Source organism: Chelonoidis abingdonii, chromosome 10 (genome assembly GCF_003597395.2).
Source record: "Chelonoidis abingdonii isolate Lonesome George chromosome 10, CheloAbing_2.0, whole genome shotgun sequence".
Taxonomy (NCBI): Eukaryota; Metazoa; Chordata; order Testudines; family Testudinidae; genus Chelonoidis; species Chelonoidis abingdonii.
In genome coordinates, this window is record NC_133778.1 from 58,133,017 (window position 1) to 58,151,428 (window position 18,412).

General features: G+C 40.9%; 1 protein-coding gene across 2 annotated transcripts in view; it reads right to left on the reverse strand.

The window, feature by feature from the left end:
* The window catches only part of ARHGAP15 (Rho GTPase activating protein 15), a 467,195-nt gene that overhangs the window by 352,477 nt on the left and 96,306 nt on the right, over positions 1-18,412 (reverse strand). For both annotated transcript variants that reach the window (XM_032780498.1, XM_032780495.1), the window contains 2 exons: positions 16,628-16,715; positions 4,792-4,881 (listed from right to left, as the gene is read on the reverse strand). In XM_032780498.1, coding sequence (XP_032636389.1) covers positions 4,792-4,881; positions 16,628-16,715 — 178 coding nt within the window. The remainder of the gene's footprint in view (positions 1-4,791; positions 4,882-16,627; positions 16,716-18,412) is intronic.

Consider the following 18,412-nt stretch of genomic DNA (forward strand, 5'->3'; position numbering starts at 1 on the left):
TGCCTTGTTTTCTAGGCTTTTACATGTTAGAATTTTATGAATATGAGTAAACTGACAGAGCTGCAGCCTTTTGAAATTAAAGTCAATATCACATTAAGGCTGTGGCAAAAGCCTGTGTATCAGTCTCTGTAATTTATGTAACAAAACCTTTATAAACAAATGAACTTGGAAAATGAACAGAAACACCAATGAAATGAAATAATGACTCTGTTTGTTAAATGAATGAAGCTATTAGGAGAACGAAGCTACTTACTAATTCATGAATATGCTGAATAGCAACTTTTTTAACACTGATTTTTTTTTTTAATCAACCAAAAAGAAACCACCCTACAAGTCATTCCATTGCTGCAGGATTTTGTATTAATGAAACCTTAGCATTGTAGAGCCACAGGTATATTAAGGTCAAATGAACACTGCAACTTCCTCCCAAGAGTCTTGTCATAATTTTAAACTCAAAAAGTGCAGTTTGGCTTACACGTGAGGAGGAAGAGAATGAGCGAAGCAGGAGACATGGATAAACCCTATTCTGAAAAGTTCTCCACAAGTACACAGCATTGAGCATCGAGAACATTTTTTAGCTAATCTAGCTACTAATGTCTCAGTTGCCATATTAGTGCTGGCTGCAAAGCATTCCATCATGTCATTATTTTCTTCAGCTATAGCTCACATCAAGATGTGCCTATCTGATGCAAAACTGAACTAAATAAAAGAGAGAAAGGAGAACGAGAGGCACTCTTTCTGTTCCAGTTGCTGATTGACAATACTGCTATCCCTTAACATGGTTTTATTTAGTTATTACAACCATCTCTCTGTAAATGACACTTAGGATTATTTAAGATTATGTTGTAATCCTTTTAATCCTCAATGCTTTAAATTTCAGGCTAAATACCAAAGAGCAAACTAGCACTTAGCAGAAATGTTTAAAGCATGTGATTTGAACATAAATCTTCTTTTATTCACCACGTCTCTGATGAAGACCTAGTGCATCACATCAGTTAGCCATAGAGAACACTACAGTATCTCACTGCAAATTGCTCTGTTTGCTCAGATTCTGTTGAAACTGCTTCAAAGCAGTTCTGTTTACCAGCGCTATATCATCAACAAAACAAACAAAGGTAAGTCATGCTGCAGGACACTGCTATGCGCTATTTAACACTGACTTTTTTTAAACTGGTATGTTTAAAATGCATAGAAATAGATAATGTGCACACATTTTAAATTAATTAGGCCTTGTTCTGATCAGATTTACCTTAGTTTAGAAAAGGAATAACTCCATTAAAAACAGTGAATTTAAACATGTGCAAGGTCAGAATCCAACCCCAAACCTCCCTGGCTGAATTTCATTTGCTGCAGATTTATATATTTTTCTGCCTGAATTTCATTCATTCATATTTTTCCACTCAAATAATATATTCCATATTAATTAATTATGTATAGTCCATCTCTTTGCTGGTATGCATTTACTAAGCCATGTACATGTCCTAGTTAGAACTCGAATTCCACATTTCCTGCAACTTTGGCTGTTCGACTTTCTTTAAAACAAAATCTCAGTAGTCATTTTCTATTTGTATACTATAATTCTTGGTCTCAGACTGAGTATCCAGGGTAAATGAAACTCAGAATTTGGTAGCCAGTTCTGATACAGCGCATGGACAGAAATCAACATTGCTGTGTTTTAGTCAAGAATAAATGCTTTATTATTCAGTTTGCAATTAAACAAAAATGCACCAAACATGCTTTGTTGCCGTGCTTTGAACATATAATCATATTTATTCTGATAATTTCAGAGTTAGGCCAGCTAATGTAGCTAATCAGATATCAGTGCAAGTCATCTAGATTTATTTTCTAGCAAAGCCCTTTGGATTCTTTCCATTCCAACAGAACAATGAATAGGTAGATAGTCAAAGGATGGCTATATATTTTAAATAAATAAAACTTCAAGAGTGTTTCCAGTACATTCAGTATCCAGGTATAAGCCACCTTCCTTGGTTTTAAAACTCTGCCTGGACTCTCGCTTTATTCCCCTTCCTACTGTTTCCATTCATCTAGCACCAATCCTTTCAGTCCTTTCCTGAAATGCTACCACTGTTGGTACCAAACAACTCTTGCATCTGGCAAACACTTCTAATATATCTCCATGATCCATCTATACAATGCTCCACCCTTTTAGGTTATATCTCTGATTTCTCTCCCACTCAGTTATTGGGCTTATGAACAAATGACTTCATGGTTTCAGAAGAGAACTGAGCCCAGTTCTTCTCTATACTCATACTCAAATAGTTCAGTGATCTCCATTAGCTCTGCTAATGTGTAAGGGTTTGTGGAATTTAGCTAAAGTTATATTTTATGACTTTTAAGGAGACAAAATAGAAGAATGAGAATAAAACTGAGTTGTTCACCCTACCAATATGCTCTATGGATTACCCAAGAATTGTCAAACCTCATATTTTATAAATCACTGTCAGATTTTAAGAGAATAGTTGCAAAAGCACCTAAGGGAGTTAGGTGCACATGTCCTATTGACTTTCAGTGGTCTTAAATCCTTTAGGTGCTTTCAAAAATATTCCCCTTATATCTTTAGATAAAATGGATCCATATTATCTGTTGCTCCAACAGTTGGCAGGTAAGGGATGAGCCCTTTCAGGAAGACAGTTACAGTCCCTGATTCTTTGTCTCACTCCAGTCACTGCTGCATGTAAAAACCGCCTGGTGACTACTCTAACACTTTCAGTCTGGCAACAATCCCTAATGGAACTTGAACCAGCTGAAGATACCCAGATCTCAGCGCATGCCAGCCATGTCACAACCCCACTTGATATTCTGTCACACTAGTAGGTGTAGGATAGATGGCATGGAGCCTACTATGCCAGCTCTAAAAAAAGGGCCTTGCCTACAGAGCAGGCCTAGAAGCAAAATGGTCCATTCCTTGAGAGGATTCTAATCCAGTAGAGATCATTGAGGATCACCTATTGAAGCATCACTGCTTTGGAGCAGACTTGTGGAAGCATCACTGCTTCAGCGTTGTAAAGACCTTAATTCCAATATAGTCCAGTCTTCAAAGGTCTTGGCATCAGCATACTAAGCAGTGTTTACTCTTACTTCTCTTCAGCATGTAATCCACACCTGCTCCTACCTTGGAAGCAATTCAATAACTGCTAGTGATGCCACATGCAACCTGATTAACTGACATGCCCATTTTTTACTGTATCTGGCAAGCATTTTATGTCCTGAAAATGCACGCTCCCCTCCTCTTGTGTCCTAGATGCTGTGGGGCACAAGACTAACACATACAGCTCTGCATAGATGACATGAGGAGCAGGACAGAGATCCAGGGGAGATGACTGAAGGGACAATGAAACTCTAACTAAGAGAACAAGGAAGAGTGAGTAAGTTTGATGACAATAAGACCTAAGTCCTTACTCAAAGTTCAGACCTTATTTTGAGATTTGAAATAATTTTGTTACATTTCTCTTCTTCTACTACTCTTTGCTCACCTCTCCACTTGTTCTTCCCCCGCTCCAGAAGCATAAATGGGAAAACATTGTAAAAAAGTCATGAGTGCCTTTTGTGCGTAGACAAGATCCAAGTTTCAGATAGTGATCAATTTGGTGAAATAAAATACTATTACGCACAATTTTATACCCTCTTACCAGCTAAATATACAGTCATCTCTTTTGTAAGGCTACTGTTAATTGACTCCCATATTTACCAAACTCACACTATATAAACTTTACCTTACTGTAAAACCAGGGTAGGAACTAGAGGTACACCAGTCACCTTACTAAAATAAATCAATTTAATATATAAACAACAGTTGAAGAAAGGAAAGTTTTCACAGTTCTGTCCTTGAGGGGGCTATTTAGGGATCTGGGGCAAAGATCTGTCTGGGGATTGGCCCTGCTTTGAGCAGGGGGTTGGTCTAGATGACCTCCTGAGGTCCCTTCCAACCCTGATATTTTATGAACTCTCTATTCTAGTCTATCCTCACTACTGAAGCCCTATATAAAATTCCAAATCCTCCGATAGAAAAAAAATCTCATTAAACTGCTTGATTCAACTCCCATGACATCAACAAAAGTCTTTCCATTGATTTAAATGGGTGTTGGACTGGGCCCCTATAGTGGAAGTGTTGTAACAACCTTTTTTTAGCATCCAGATCCTGGAATTTCAATCCTAGATTAATGCCTTTCTCATCTCTGAAAGGCATTTATCTTGCCATTCAATTAAACGGCATGTGGATGAAAAGAAATAAGTGACATTGTTTTCTATGAAATAAAATGATAAGCACATGAGAAATATATAAACTTCTGAATTGGCTCTGAGAGATACCAGGTTCTTCTCCTTCCAGCCCTCTCCACTCAGGAATGAACCTGGGTCATCACAGCCGTGAGCAGCAATAAAAATAAATAGAGTAACCACACTCAGTTGGATCAGAGCTTAAGTAAGCAATTTGAGAAAGTTCTGTTTATGGAAGTTCTTTAGGTCAAGGATTCTAGGCTTAAACCCAAAGCAATTACCTGCTAAGTTTTAAAAACAAATTGAATGTGGAACATTAATCAATAAATCAACAGGTTCTCAAGTGTTTTTAGTAGATTCCATCATCAGGACTCTTTAGCGTAGAAAAAAATATTAAACTGAAGCTGGATAAAAGTATGCTTTTAAATTTGTTTAAGAAACAAGTGCTGTATTAGATCAATCTGTAGTTACTGAAATATCTAAACAGGGAACTAAAACCTAGTTCTTAACCTTAAAGGCTTAAAGGGAGAATGGAATGAACAAATTGTCTCTTACCTGAAAGACATTCTTTCTACTAGATTTCTCTGTAGTCCATTCAATGTTAGCTCCACACAAATCCACCCATTCTGGTTTATATCCTGCTTTCTGCAAATAAAAATTAAATAGGAAGTATAAATTGAACATACAGAAATGGGGACAGTTGCCAGATAAAAAGAGAGTGAATCAAGTTTAACTGGCAGATTATTCTAGCATTGTTGCTAGCACTCTGAAGGGCCTATTAATCCTTCCTTTAATACAATATATAACCTTTTTTCAGGGATCTCAGTGGGAATTATGTGTGTGTGTATGTGTGTTATTTTAAAAATTCATTAGGCTATTTCCTAATTAAAGCAAAAGAAAAAAATGACTAGATATTTCTTGGTTTTTTTAATGCTTACTTTGCACCACTGAACCTGAAAAATGCTTGTGCAGAACAGATTAGTTTTGATTGATACAGCTGGATAGAACTGAGACTGTAGAAGAAGGTGTTCCTCAGCTCTACAGTAGGCTATCTTTTTATCTGACCAAGTTATGATGGTCTCAATCCCACGAGATGCCCACATTCGTGAGTTCCAGCAAAGTCAACAAGTTTGGGATGCACTAAGTATGTTTCAGGAGGTACTCAATGCCTTACAGGCCACTACACATCCCAGACAATAATACTTAAAACAAATTAGTTCCATAAAGTTTCTTCTGCGTTTGATTGGGGCAATAGCTGAGTGACGTTAATATCACCTTAACTCATCTTTTTTTGTCCTTAATTTTTACTACTACTACTATGACAACAACTAGCTATATAATGTTTGTCATCAGTTGATCTCAAAGCACTTTACAAATGAGGACAGTACCATTTTGCTCTTTCAGATGGGGAAACTGAGGCATGGAGAGAGGGAAGAGACATAAATGGGAAGACAACTCAGGTCTCCTGAGTCCTAGTTCAGTGCTCTATCCACTAGGCCATGCGGCTACTTTAAGCCACTCTAACTTTAAGGGTGACATCAGTTGTAAAGAAAACCAAACGGCAGCAGGCACCATGGAGATTCCAGCACAATCATACTTTTCAGCTTCCTAAAAATGCTCACTCAATTTCTCTGACGTTGTTATTAATGGCTAAAAACCATGTATTTCCAGAGTTGCTTTGAACTGAGTAAAAAAAAAATCAATTTGTGTTGAGAGAAACAATAAAAAATCCTAGTCAAAAGCTTTGCAGTCATGCAACCTGCCATTTTTCAGGACTGAAGGTATAATTATACTCATAATTTGCTAAACCACAATACCTCCGTGTCTCAGGACCCTTGGCAGTAACAGGCTCTATAATAGGTCTTTGTTCCTTGTTTCCAAAAGGGAAATAAAATATATGTTATTCAAAAGAGAAGGATGTTCTCGCAATTAAAGCACTAGGCTGGAAGAAACAGGTGCATTCTGTGGGGTATTGAGGACTGTCACTTTAAGAGTGGGGAAGGGAGGGTTCCTGGTTCTGCTTGCAGGCTCAGGGGCTCTGCAGGAGAGTCACTCTGCAAAAGCCAACATAAAAGCAATGTGGGTTGAGCTGTGCCTGTCTGCCATAAGGAGTAGCCTGTTTTCTCTTTCTCCGTTTTCGGGTTCTTGTGTGTTAAAAGTTCTGGATTCTAAAAATAAAGCAGTGTTACGCTGCAACTTTCCAGTATGAGTATTTATGTTTTAATCTAATTTCTCAGTGTGGAATGCTATGAAATTAACAGGTTCCATATCTAACTCTGCCACAGAATTCCTGTTTAGCCTTTGACAAGCAGCTTGACCTCCCTAAACCTCAATTTCTCCATCTGCAAAATGGTAATATTGATGCTTAATTTCACAAGGATGTTGTGAAGTTTAATTCATTTTTTAAGCACTTTGAGATCTCCAGATAGATTTTGAAGGGCAAATTATTATTATAAGCAATATTTTAATAGAAATGTACAAGTTACAAATTTCAGTATTGCACAACTTATATATATATATATATATATATATATGGGGGGGGGGATATATATACACATACACACACCTTATTCATGGGACAGATCATTCACTCCAATTGTAAAATCTATAGCAGGGGCTCAGAGGCAAGAATATCTATGAAGCATCTGTCAAGGATTCCATCCACAATGCTCCATCAAGAAGCGGGGTTTGCACTCCCACAGAATAGCCATGTGCAGTTCCCTGGGGAACTGGTGCAGATTTTGTCAGACAAATTTTACTGCTTCCTCTCTTTGGATAAAATCACAAAGTTATTGGCTGTGCCTGCAAATACTTACACACCTGGGGTCAAGGAAAAGACAACCCACTCAACCAAAATTTGGAAGGTTGAAACACCAATGAAGGAGAGAAAATCTTGGAAGAACATAAGAAAAAAAGGAAGAAAGTAAAATTTAGGATGAGATCAGGATAAAGCACCTTGACAGACAGATCACAGAATCATAGATATGTAGGGCTGGAAGGGATCTTAAAAAGGTCATCAATTACACTCCCCTGCACTGAGGAAGAACTATGTAAATGTACATCTGTTCTTAATATACTCCAAAGATATGGTTTCCACAACCTCCCTCGCAAGCCTATTCCAAATCTTAACTACATGATAGTTAGAAAGTTTTTCCTAATATCTAACATAACACTTCCTTGCAGCAGACTAAGCACATTACTTCTTATCCTACCTCCAGTGCACATGGAGAACAACTGAGCACTATCCTCTTTATATATTTCAATATACTTGAAGATTGCTTGAAGATTGCTATTGGGTCCCCTCTCAGTCTTCTTTTCTCAAGACTAAATATGCCCAGTTTTTTTAACCTTTCCTCACAGATCAGGTTTCCTAACCTTTTCTCACTTCTGTTGCTCTCCGCTGGACTCTCTCTAATTTGGCTACATCTTTCCTAAGTATTGGACCCAGAATTGGACACAGTGCTCCCTCAGTGTCCCCATCCCATCAGTTTTCCCATCCTGCAGTGCCTCAGTTTTCCCATCTATAAAATGGAAACGATACTGAACTCCTCTGAAAAGTGCTTTGAGATCTCTGGATGAAATTCACTATGTTATAGCTAAGTATCATTATTACCAAAATGGATCTCCAGTGGATACATGTGGACTCTATTTAAATCTACAGGTAGTCCGTGAACATATCTGAAAGTACAACATGGCCTTGTGTTGTCCTACGTGCTGTATGATCCACAGTCTGCTTCATAAGCATGTAGGCATAACCAATACATCCTGTAACTGAGTGAGCTAAGGCTACCATGAGAGACCTCATACTTAACATCCTGACTTTGTGCTTTTCAGTCAGACCATTTATGTTATATAGTGTTGTTGGTGGGGGTTATACTGTAAATTGATATGTCTGTTACAATGAAATCTTCCTCAGCATGAATATGGATTTAGGAGGCATTTACAAGGCAGTTTGCACATGTGTTAAATATCCTCTGTTCAATAAACTCTTCAGAAAAAACTGCACGCATCCTTCTCTTGGTCAAAATTACAAATCTTTGAAAGCAGAATTTTACATAGGGAATTCTTGACAGCCTGATACAAGCAGAAGCGAGGAATGGAACTATGATCCTTTTTGACCATGTTATCAATTTAAAATACAAAATAATAGGAGTTCAACAGGTTTTGTGACTTCTATAAAGTGGTATGAAACACAGATTTTTTGACTAGGAATGATGAAACTGGGAGTAAAAAATGCATGTTCAAACAACCATTGCATTTTCTTTGTATTTTTATTAATATTTTAACAGTTTTTTAAGCAAACATCTCTCAAGCTCTCCTTCTATGCTTTATACTAACATTTTTTCTAATTAATGCTTCTGATAAGGCCACATGGCAGTGCTAATCTGAAAAGAATTGTGGGCCCAATTCTTCTCTCATTGAAGTCAACAACAATTTTATTACTAGCTTATCTGGGATCAGGCTCTATATCTACAATAGGGATACAAAAGCAAGGAATAACACAGTAAACCAGTGGTCCCCAACGCAGTGCCCGTGGGCGCCATGGCGCCTGTGGGGTTATCCTAATGCTCCCATGTCCTGGACCCCGGGAGAGCACCCGCCAAAATGCTGCCGAATTTCAGCGGCATTTCAGGGGGACGCCTCTCGATGACGATGCTTGTCACCAATAAGTGATGTCATCAAGAGGCGTCACTCCCGAAATACCACTGAAATTCAGTGGCAATTCAGCGGGTGCTCCACCGCCACAGTAGTCCTTTGTCTGGTGCCCGGCAGACAAAAAAGTTGGGGACCACAGCAGTAAACTGTGTGGCTATAGGTGTAATCAATTTTGTGTATTAGAATATTATTAAAAACTAAGGTAAATATATATTTAAATTGCCAATAAGCAATACTTCTTCAGCAATAAGAGAGGGATTATGTGTATGTGTTTTCATTTCCACCCTCATGTTGCCTGAGTGACTTTACAGTGAAGTATTGTTCTTTTTATAATGATTCATCATTATTTTAAATTTTCACTTTATACACAGTACTTAAGAATTAATGAATTAATAACTTTATAATCCAAAGCAGTATTTATCTTTTTGTTAAATCACATCATTTTCCTGTTATAAATAAAATTGCTATGTTATTAAATTCATACTAGAATGAATGAACATTGACTTTTTTGCATTATTTAATTAATGGTTGAGTTCCCCCTTTGCCGAAATAAACAATATTTGAAAAAAATATCAGTAAATAAATGATTCTTAATGAAGTTTATTATATTATTCCTTTTCAGCTATCAAAATTATAGCAGGATGACTGGGTTTAGAAAAACAGACAAACATTTCATTAGATGCATCAGATAGAATCAATTTGCCTGGATTTAGCTAGTTTGAGCAGGAACTTCTCTGATACGTTAGGTTTGGGTTTGACATGTTGGATTATGACATAATTACCAGTGATAGTCATCTACTGTTTCTCCATGTTTTATGTAAAATATTTGACAGTATAGCAAAAAAAATTAAAAAGTTCAAATCTGCAGTCCCAATTTTTGATTTATTTCTGAACTTTCAGACTAATAGCCCAAAAGCCAAAGTCTAGCTCATTTTTGTTTTGTCCCCAAAATACACAAACATACAGCAACATTAATTCATGCCTGTAATTTTGTTTCAGGTAGATACTGCTGCCATAGCCCCACCACCTAAAAGAGCATTTCTGGGAAAGGAAGAGTAATCTGAGTGAGGGGAGTTGTATGGGGCTATGGTCAGATCAGAGGGAACACATGCTGAAATGTGCAGTCTATGTGTCATGACGTGAGATGTGACAAAATGAGGAGGCCAGCAAAGAGAAAGGAAAGGGTTGGGCCAGGACCTCGAAAGTTACTGCAAATGGTTTCAAGAAAGAAATGTTTCAACTTGGCTAGGTAACATTTTCTGGTGGAATCGTTTCTGCTGTTGATACGAATGGTTTGCAAAGCTTTAGATTAGGAGCATTCTAGGCTTGATGCAAATCCAAATACCAAGCAACGAGATCAAGTGCTTCATGGCTGGGGTTCTTAACTCTACCGTACTGCTAAATCAAGAGATTCAGAAAGGACAAGATGCTAAATGGCAGATGGGATGCCATTCATTGGAGGTTTGGCGGTGGAGTCTGATGAATGGAATGAGGTAAGTACATGGCATGATGTGCTCCAAGAGAAAGGCAAGACTGGAAAGATGTTTGAGGGTTGTACATAACTTGGTCTATCAAGTTGCAAAATCTGTCTATGAGGAGATAAGCCCTCAACCTGACTGAGTCTAAGGTCCCTCCTATGAATTCTATAGTTTGCATCACAGTCAGAATAGACATTTCCAAATTCACACAGACTCCTAGGGATGAAAGAAGCTGAAGCAGTGATTAAGCTGATGGAAGGGCTTCTACATGTGTCCTAATGATGAGAAGTCAGTTGTCTAAGTAAGGAAAGACTGTGAAGCCAATTCACCTGAACTTTGCTGCTTACTACTAGAAACACTTGGGTGAAGATTGTGAGTGCAGTTGCTAGACAAATGGAAGCATCTGTATTGACAGTGGTCAGGATCCACCATAATACTAAGGGAATTTTCTGCGGACAAAGTGATTGTCCATGTGAAAGTATACATCTTTGATATTGAGAGCTGTGAACCACGTGTTCTTTTCCAGGGATGGTATTATTGAGGCCAATTTAACATTACATAATTTTAGTTTGAGAATAAAAACATTAAAATGGTACAGAGCAAAAATAGGCCTTATTGCACTCCATTTGTGGGTAAGGAGTGCTAGAGGGCCACCAATATGTATGTGAGGATTGGGTGAAGGTAGGGTGACCAGATGAGAGACATGAAGTATCGGGACACGGGACGGGGATGTGGAGGGGTCACCCGCGGAGCGAAAAAACAAAAACAAAAAACCCAAGCTGCCAGATCATAGGAAAAATTGGTGGGCGCTGAGCACCCACCGGCAGCTCCCTGCCCTGCCCCCCACTGCACCAGTTCACCTCCTCCTCCTCTGAGCAGGATGACGCATACTGCTTCTCCCCCTTCCCTCCCAGTGCTTGCACCACCATACAGCTGATTCGTGCAAGCCTGGGATGGAGGTGGGAGGAGGAGGAATGCGGCATAGTTGGGGAAGAGGTGGGGACAGAGCATGGATTTGGGGATGGATCCAATGGGGCAGGAAGGGGGCAGAGTTGGGGCAGGTGTGGGGCTGAGTTGGGGGCACGAGCCCGCTCCGTCTGTGCACCAGAGTGCAAAATATCAGGACAATTTGTGTCCCGACTGAACATCGGTCGGGACGCAGGACAAACAAGTAAATATGGGCACAGTCCCGATAAAAATAGGGATATCTGATCACTCTAGCTGAAGGTGACACCAACAGTGGCTGACAATTCCCAAGTGTCCTGTTGTGCGGTCTGAGGCCTTTTTCTGCATCAAAACAATGTAATATAGGGCTGTTTAGAAGGCACTTCTGTCCTAATAGGACCCACCATTACCAGATTAAAGAAACAGACGTGAAGACCTTTAAAGAAGAATGCCATCAAAGAAAGTTTATCGGCAAGGAATCACTTATCAACAGCTGTGACTGTGAAATCTATACTTCTTTACTGTTTTACCTTTATGGTCTCTACTTCTCTATTGTTTAACTGGATGGTTTCTGTCTGAGCATAACTAATTTTGCAAGATTTAAATCAATTAAGGTGGTGGGGGGGTGATTGGTTAAAGAATTGTTCATAATGGTCTAGAATTGGTGAAAAATACTGTTTTGCAGTATGTTATTTTAAAATGATTGGTTACGGTACAGCTAAGCAAGACTCAAGTTTAACTATATAATCCGCGGTTCAAAAGGAAGTCCTTTGGAATCTAACTTCAAGATACCGACCAAGATCAGAGCTGCCAGACCTCAACATCGTGCTGATCACACTGTGCAGAAGCTGGAGCCTCAGATGATCTAATCTTGACTGGCCATCAAGAACAGTTTATCTGCCTTATTGGGAGAGGTGAGCATTGTATGCTTAGCAAGTGTATTCTGGTTGATACTTGTTAATAAATAGAGGTTAAGAATATTACTGTGTAAGGCTCTTTCACTGGTAAAAGGCCCCACAAATCCACAGAAGATTACACCCTGAGCCAGAGGAGCTGGGGTAAGGGTTGCCCTGAGTCTTGGAACACAATGGCATCACAATGGCAGTTGCCACTGCCCTCAAAGTAGCATCTGTAGCATCAACTGCAGATTGTAATGCAGATCTGGCCAAGAGCTTGCCTTCATCGCTAAGTGTCAGAAATTGACCTCTGTCTTGCTGAGCTGATTTGTCTTTAAAATTTAGGGACTTTGAATAATTCAGAAAATCAGACATAGACAACAGCAGCCTGAACAACTAGGAAGTTTGGTGCAGGATGGTGAACAGAAAGAAACTCCATTCCCTTAGCCAGGACAAAGTAACATTTCTCATCCCTCTTGGGGGTAAGGGCACATGTTGCTGGTGTATGTCATAAGGCTCTTGCTGTTTCCAGTATGGCTTCCTTCACCAGGAGTATTATCTGGCTGGACCCTATGAGTTGCAGGATGTCTAAAAGCTTGTGTTGTGTATCCTGGGCCTCCTCTAGGGAGATTGAAGCTCTTTCAATACCCTGTGTGATAGCTCTTGAAATTGCTGTGGTCATTGCAGTGGACCTTTGCTCTCCCACTCGGAGGGAGGCCACTCAGTCTAGTTGCCTTTGAGCTTGTCTGGCCCAGGCATGAAGCTGCAGGACAGTCTAGGGCCCTTGTCTCCACCCAAGGTGGAGCAAGACCCCCCAAGGTCTTCTAGTTCCCAGCTCCACAATAGGGCTGGGCACCAGACAGTCATGGCCAGGCCTTAGCCTAGGCTTGGGGAGGCTCAAACTGTCAGCAATTAAATACTGGCTACAGGAGGTTGGCTTCAGCTGGGGTGGGGCTCCGGCTGCCAGCAAGACAATCACAGTCTATGGAGAGGGTGCAGGCCTCTGCTTGAAGGGGTTCAGGCTGCCAGCAAACAAACAATCTCAAGGCTGACTTTAGCCGAGGTGGGGCTCAGACAGCCAGCAAAGCAACAGTCTATAAATGAGCTGGTAAGGGAGGATCCTTTTTCAGGGTGGGAGCTCCCCTGCACAGTCTATGGAGCTGGCCACCCTGGGGTAAGGTGGCAGGGGGACATGGGCCCACCCTACTCCAACATGTCCCAGCCCAGGGCCATAGCAGAGGCAGGACTGGCTGCCCCTGTGTCGGCAGGGATCCAACTGCAGCACACTGACTAAGCCACACCTGGCTCCACAGCTGGCTGCTCCAGGGCTGCTCCTGGGCCACACTTCCTGCTTCCCTGGGGTTTGGCATCTCTTGCTTCCAGCGCTCCTCGAGGTACACCGTGGCTGGTAGTCCAGGCCACTCCTTGTCGGGGTCTCCCACTTCTGTGGCTATTGGACATCCAGGGGTAGGTTTCCTTCCTGGGCATGGCAGTACAGCAGGAACATCCTTCTCCTCTGGGGATTCCACTCCAACCAGGCTGCAGGGCCTTCCTCTTATACTTCCAGCCCCACCCTGGCACTTCCGGTGAGGGGGACGGAGCAGACTAGACTCTGCCCACCAAGGGGAGTGTAGTCAAGGGCAGCTCTAGCCATTTCGCCGCCCCAAGCATGGCGGCACTCCGTGGGGGGCACTCTGCCGGTCGCTGGTCCCGCAGCTCCAGTGGATCTCCCGCAGGCGTGCCTGTCGATGCTCCACCGAAGCAGCGGGACCAGCGGACTCTCCGCAGGCATGCCTGCGGGAGGTCCACAGGAGCTGCCTGCCACCCTCCCAGCAACCGGAAGAGCCTCCCCCGCGGCATGCCACCCCAAGCACGCGCTTGGCGTGCTGGGGCCTGGAGCTGCCCCTGAGTGTAGTGGACCCTCGCTCTCTCTCTGAGGAAGGCCACTCGGCCTCCCTACAGTCATCCAGAGGGGACAGCACAGCTGGAGTGACTGTCTCATTCGGAGATGAGGAAGATAGTGTTGCCAGTGCTGGTGGAACTGCCAGATCCAGCTCATAGTTTTCCTACTCCCTAGGGTCAGGAGGAAACTCTGGTTTCTGTCTTAGAGGGGAGAGGTGGAATGTTAGATAGCTTTCCATGTTAGATAGCACTGACCCTGGGAATCATTTGTATGAGTCCCATGGGCCCCATTAGGGCCAGTAGCAGTGTTTGAAGTTGGGTTGCAGAGGTCACCAAGGCATGACTACAGTCAGTCCCAAGGAGACATTCTGGATACAGGTTGGTTTCAGGAGGTTCTCAGTGTCCTGTCTGGATAGATCTCTTTGGAGGAGGTAATGACAGTTCCTCCAGTAGCTCTGAGTCTCCTGATGACAATAAAGACCGGATCTGGTTCAACTGGTGGTGCCAATAGCTCCGTGAGAAAAAAGTTGCAGCTAGTAGACAGGATGGAAGTGACTTATCCTGTAGTCTTTTGAGCACACCAGGGGATACATCACCCTTGCAAGGGATGGTCCTGTCAACTGGGAGATTACAGACCTGACGGAACAAAAGATGTTCTCTGGTGGAACAAAGATGTATCTCTTTATTTACCATGGAGTGCTCAGGGTTCTGTCTGCTCATATCAACAGAGCCAGGAGGCTCTGGGATAGCAGGTCCATGTGAGGTTGTGGAGGCACCATCAGAAGCTGAGATTCCCAACGAGTCTTTTCATGAGAACTGGTGGCTTTTGATTTTTAAACCTGGATTTGCCTTAAGTGCTCTATTATTTATTTTATATTAAGTTATTTTAGGAGAATGTATTGCTTGTGAAAGGTATCAGGCTGACAGCCACTATCTGGTCCAGCACAGGGAGTTGTAACTGTGACATGGAGGGACGATCTGCGGGTGTGAGACAGTTGCCCATTTAGTCTTTGACCACTCTGTTGAGATTCCTGTTAAGGGTATCAGTTGGTGCTAGCTGTGGGATTGATTTGGCAGTTATCCAACAGGTGCAGGTCTGAGATACCAGTCCCAAAAGCACATGCTAACAGAATACATTTTTAAAACAGATCACTGTAATTAAGCCAATATAATTTTCTAGCCTATAACTCAACATGATCCTATACACAGAATTCCAAATCAATTTTAATGTATACATAATGTTTGTCTGCATAGCTTCTGAAACATTTCAGTATAAAAAGATATAGAAATGATCAAAAATAGCCTCTTTTACTATTTTAAGTTTAAAACAACCCTTTGCACATAGAGGCAAGCAGGGCCAGGGAAGGGTACCCATTTAGAGAAGAGGTTATGGCAAACAATATTTGTGGTTTAAGAGCATAGAACTGAAAAACTTTTCATCACCAGCCACATATAAATTAGTTTATTGTTTGTGACCCCTGCCAAAGAAGGCACCTTCTTGGCCACCCATCACTTCAATAAGGTATGGCAAGTTTGATCAAGCCTTGGGAACCTTTCACAATAGGACTCTGTCAGACCATTGCTGTTATGTCCACAGTGTCATACACTTACTGATTTCTCTTTCTGGAGCCCATATGAAGGTTTGTAGGCTCAGACTCCACACTAACTAGCACTGAAGGGATACATGCCACTATCGCTTGTGCAATGTAACTGTCACATCTCTGAAAACCAAGATCGGTGGCCTCTCCTTGGGGCACAATAAAAAGGTACCGCAAATTTCACTTTGTAGTAACTACAGCTTCAGAAATTGCATTAACTGTATTAGAAGAAGTCATAAGAAATGTTCTGGAAGGTTAGCTGGATATGGTAGGTGTCACATCTATACTAAGATGAAAAATCACTTTGCTAACTTACAGTGTTTTTCCCTTTGGTAACACCCTTTATTAAAGTGCCATTTATAAATAGTTTATTATTATTTATTAATGCATAAGCCACTTTATAGCATGCTGGATAACAACTGAAATTCATGTATTAAAGATGCACATACTTGGTTTAATACAATTTACGTCTTATAATATCCTTTGCAACAGATTCTCATCGCATCATCTGTTAAGCATTTATTACTAATGCATTTTATAACATGCTTTATAATACATTATTTGAGGAAGTAGCTGCATTTAGTGATCATTTCATAAATAAGAATAAAGCATTTGTAAATGGCACCTTCATTTAAAGTGTTACCTTCACATTACCGGGTAGTCGTTCACTATTCGTCTCACTTTGCAATTATTCTCAAAATGCACCTTTTAATAAAAGACACGTTAAGTTGTATTCCTCCCTCCACCCTCCACCTGATTAAAAGTTTGAATCATTTTCTTACAGCTGTTCTCAGATGTCTTATGGTTGGCTACTTAGTTTGGTTGTATTTATTTATTTATTTTGATGATGCCAAACTTTCTATTTATTAACATTCTTTCTGAAAAGATGAGCACAAAAAGATAGATAACTGCCTACCAGATTGGCCAATGCTGGCTGTTTGGATTCTTTGTAGAATTCTATTTTCCCACCAGCAAGAACGATCCAAGAAGTAGACCAGTTTTTCCTAAAAACAATAAAATGAGATAAAATTAATGGATCAAGTAAGCATGAGCTATCTTGGTTGAGGAAGATAATACCATGGATTAAGCCAATAACACTTCATATTTGAAGACCTGGGTTCCAACCCTTTTTCAGGAATGAAAATGGTCCAAATTCACACTCTGGGTCAACAAGTGCACTTTTGTTGATGTTAATGGAGTTGCTCCTGTTCACTCCATGTCTGAGTTTTCCCCAATGGGTTTGATGGGCCAATTCCCTGAATTCACATTTAAAACCCAGCATTGCTCCTATCCATCAACTTTAACCAAATGAAGAGTCCAACTGAAATCAATGGCACTATTCACATGCTTGGAGTTCACATATGCTTAAATATTTCACTGCATCAGGGTCTGTATGATTGGGCACCATTTGGAGATCGATATTTAAGACAGGCCCAGGACAGGAATAGCAAAGATGTCATAATATCAGTGTGAGGTATACTGAGCTGTGCACAGAACATAGATTTAAAGATCAATACATTTTCTCCCTGTCCATAATAATAATAAAAATAAACCAAACAAGAGAGGTTTCCAGCAGATCAAGATACACAGTAGTAGTATTTTAAGAAAGTTACAAGAAAGTGTAACGACATATATAAGTTCTTAATTTGTCAAACACAAACAGCAACAACTTCTGTGGAGAGGTATAGAAGAGACAAAAACATTCTTTCAAGGTTGCTAGCAGCACACTGGAGAGAACCACAAAAAAAATGGTAATTACAAACCACACAGTAGATTATAATATTCATCACTCTGATGGATGCTGTTCAAAAGCATGGCACTATCATTACCTAATTAACAGAACTAGTCACACAGAAAAAATATATATTTGCAAATAAAAATTTTAAGATTCGTTCTGTGTGATTTATGGGGTCATATTGTCATCCCTAAGAATTCGGGCACACCACAGACAAAAATATAGCAAATCCTAAAAGTGTTGTAAATTTTAGCTGAAAGCATTATTCATTCCAAAATGTGCACAGAAGTGTGCTGTAAAGAGAGGAGTTTCAGTGGGAGTTCTGTTGGAGGAGGTTTTTGTATTTTGTGTAATGTACTTTGCAGTTATGTGAATGGAGGTTGGTAAGGGCAGTGTGCTGGGAGAGAAGCTGAGCCCTGATTAGGGGGCAGGGCTTCTCTGCTTATGGGTCCTATAAAGGCAGCCAGCCAGCCAGGCAGTGGCATAGATAGCTGCAGCAGCAGCACAGGAGCCAGCAAACAGAGCTGTAAAGAGGGGAGTTTCAGTGGGAGTTTATAGGAGGAGTCTGCAGGGGAGACTAAGGCTTGGTCTACACTACGCGTTTAAACCAAATTTAGCAGTGTTAAACCGATTTAACCCTGCACCCGTCCACACAATGAGGCCCTTTGTATCGCTATAAAGAACTCTTTAAACTGGTTTCTGTACTCCTCCCCGACGAGAGGAGTAGTGCTGAAATCAGTATTACCATGTCGGATTAGGGTTAGTGTGGCCGCAAATCGACGGTATTGACCTCTGGGCGGTATCTCACAGTACACCATTATGACTGCTCTGGAAAGCAATCTGAACTCAGATGCACTGGCCAGGTAGACAGGAAAAGCCCCGCGAACTTTTGAATTTCATTTCCTGTTTGCCCAGCGTGGAGCTCTGATTAGCACGGGTGGCGATGCAGTCCCAAATCCAAAAAGA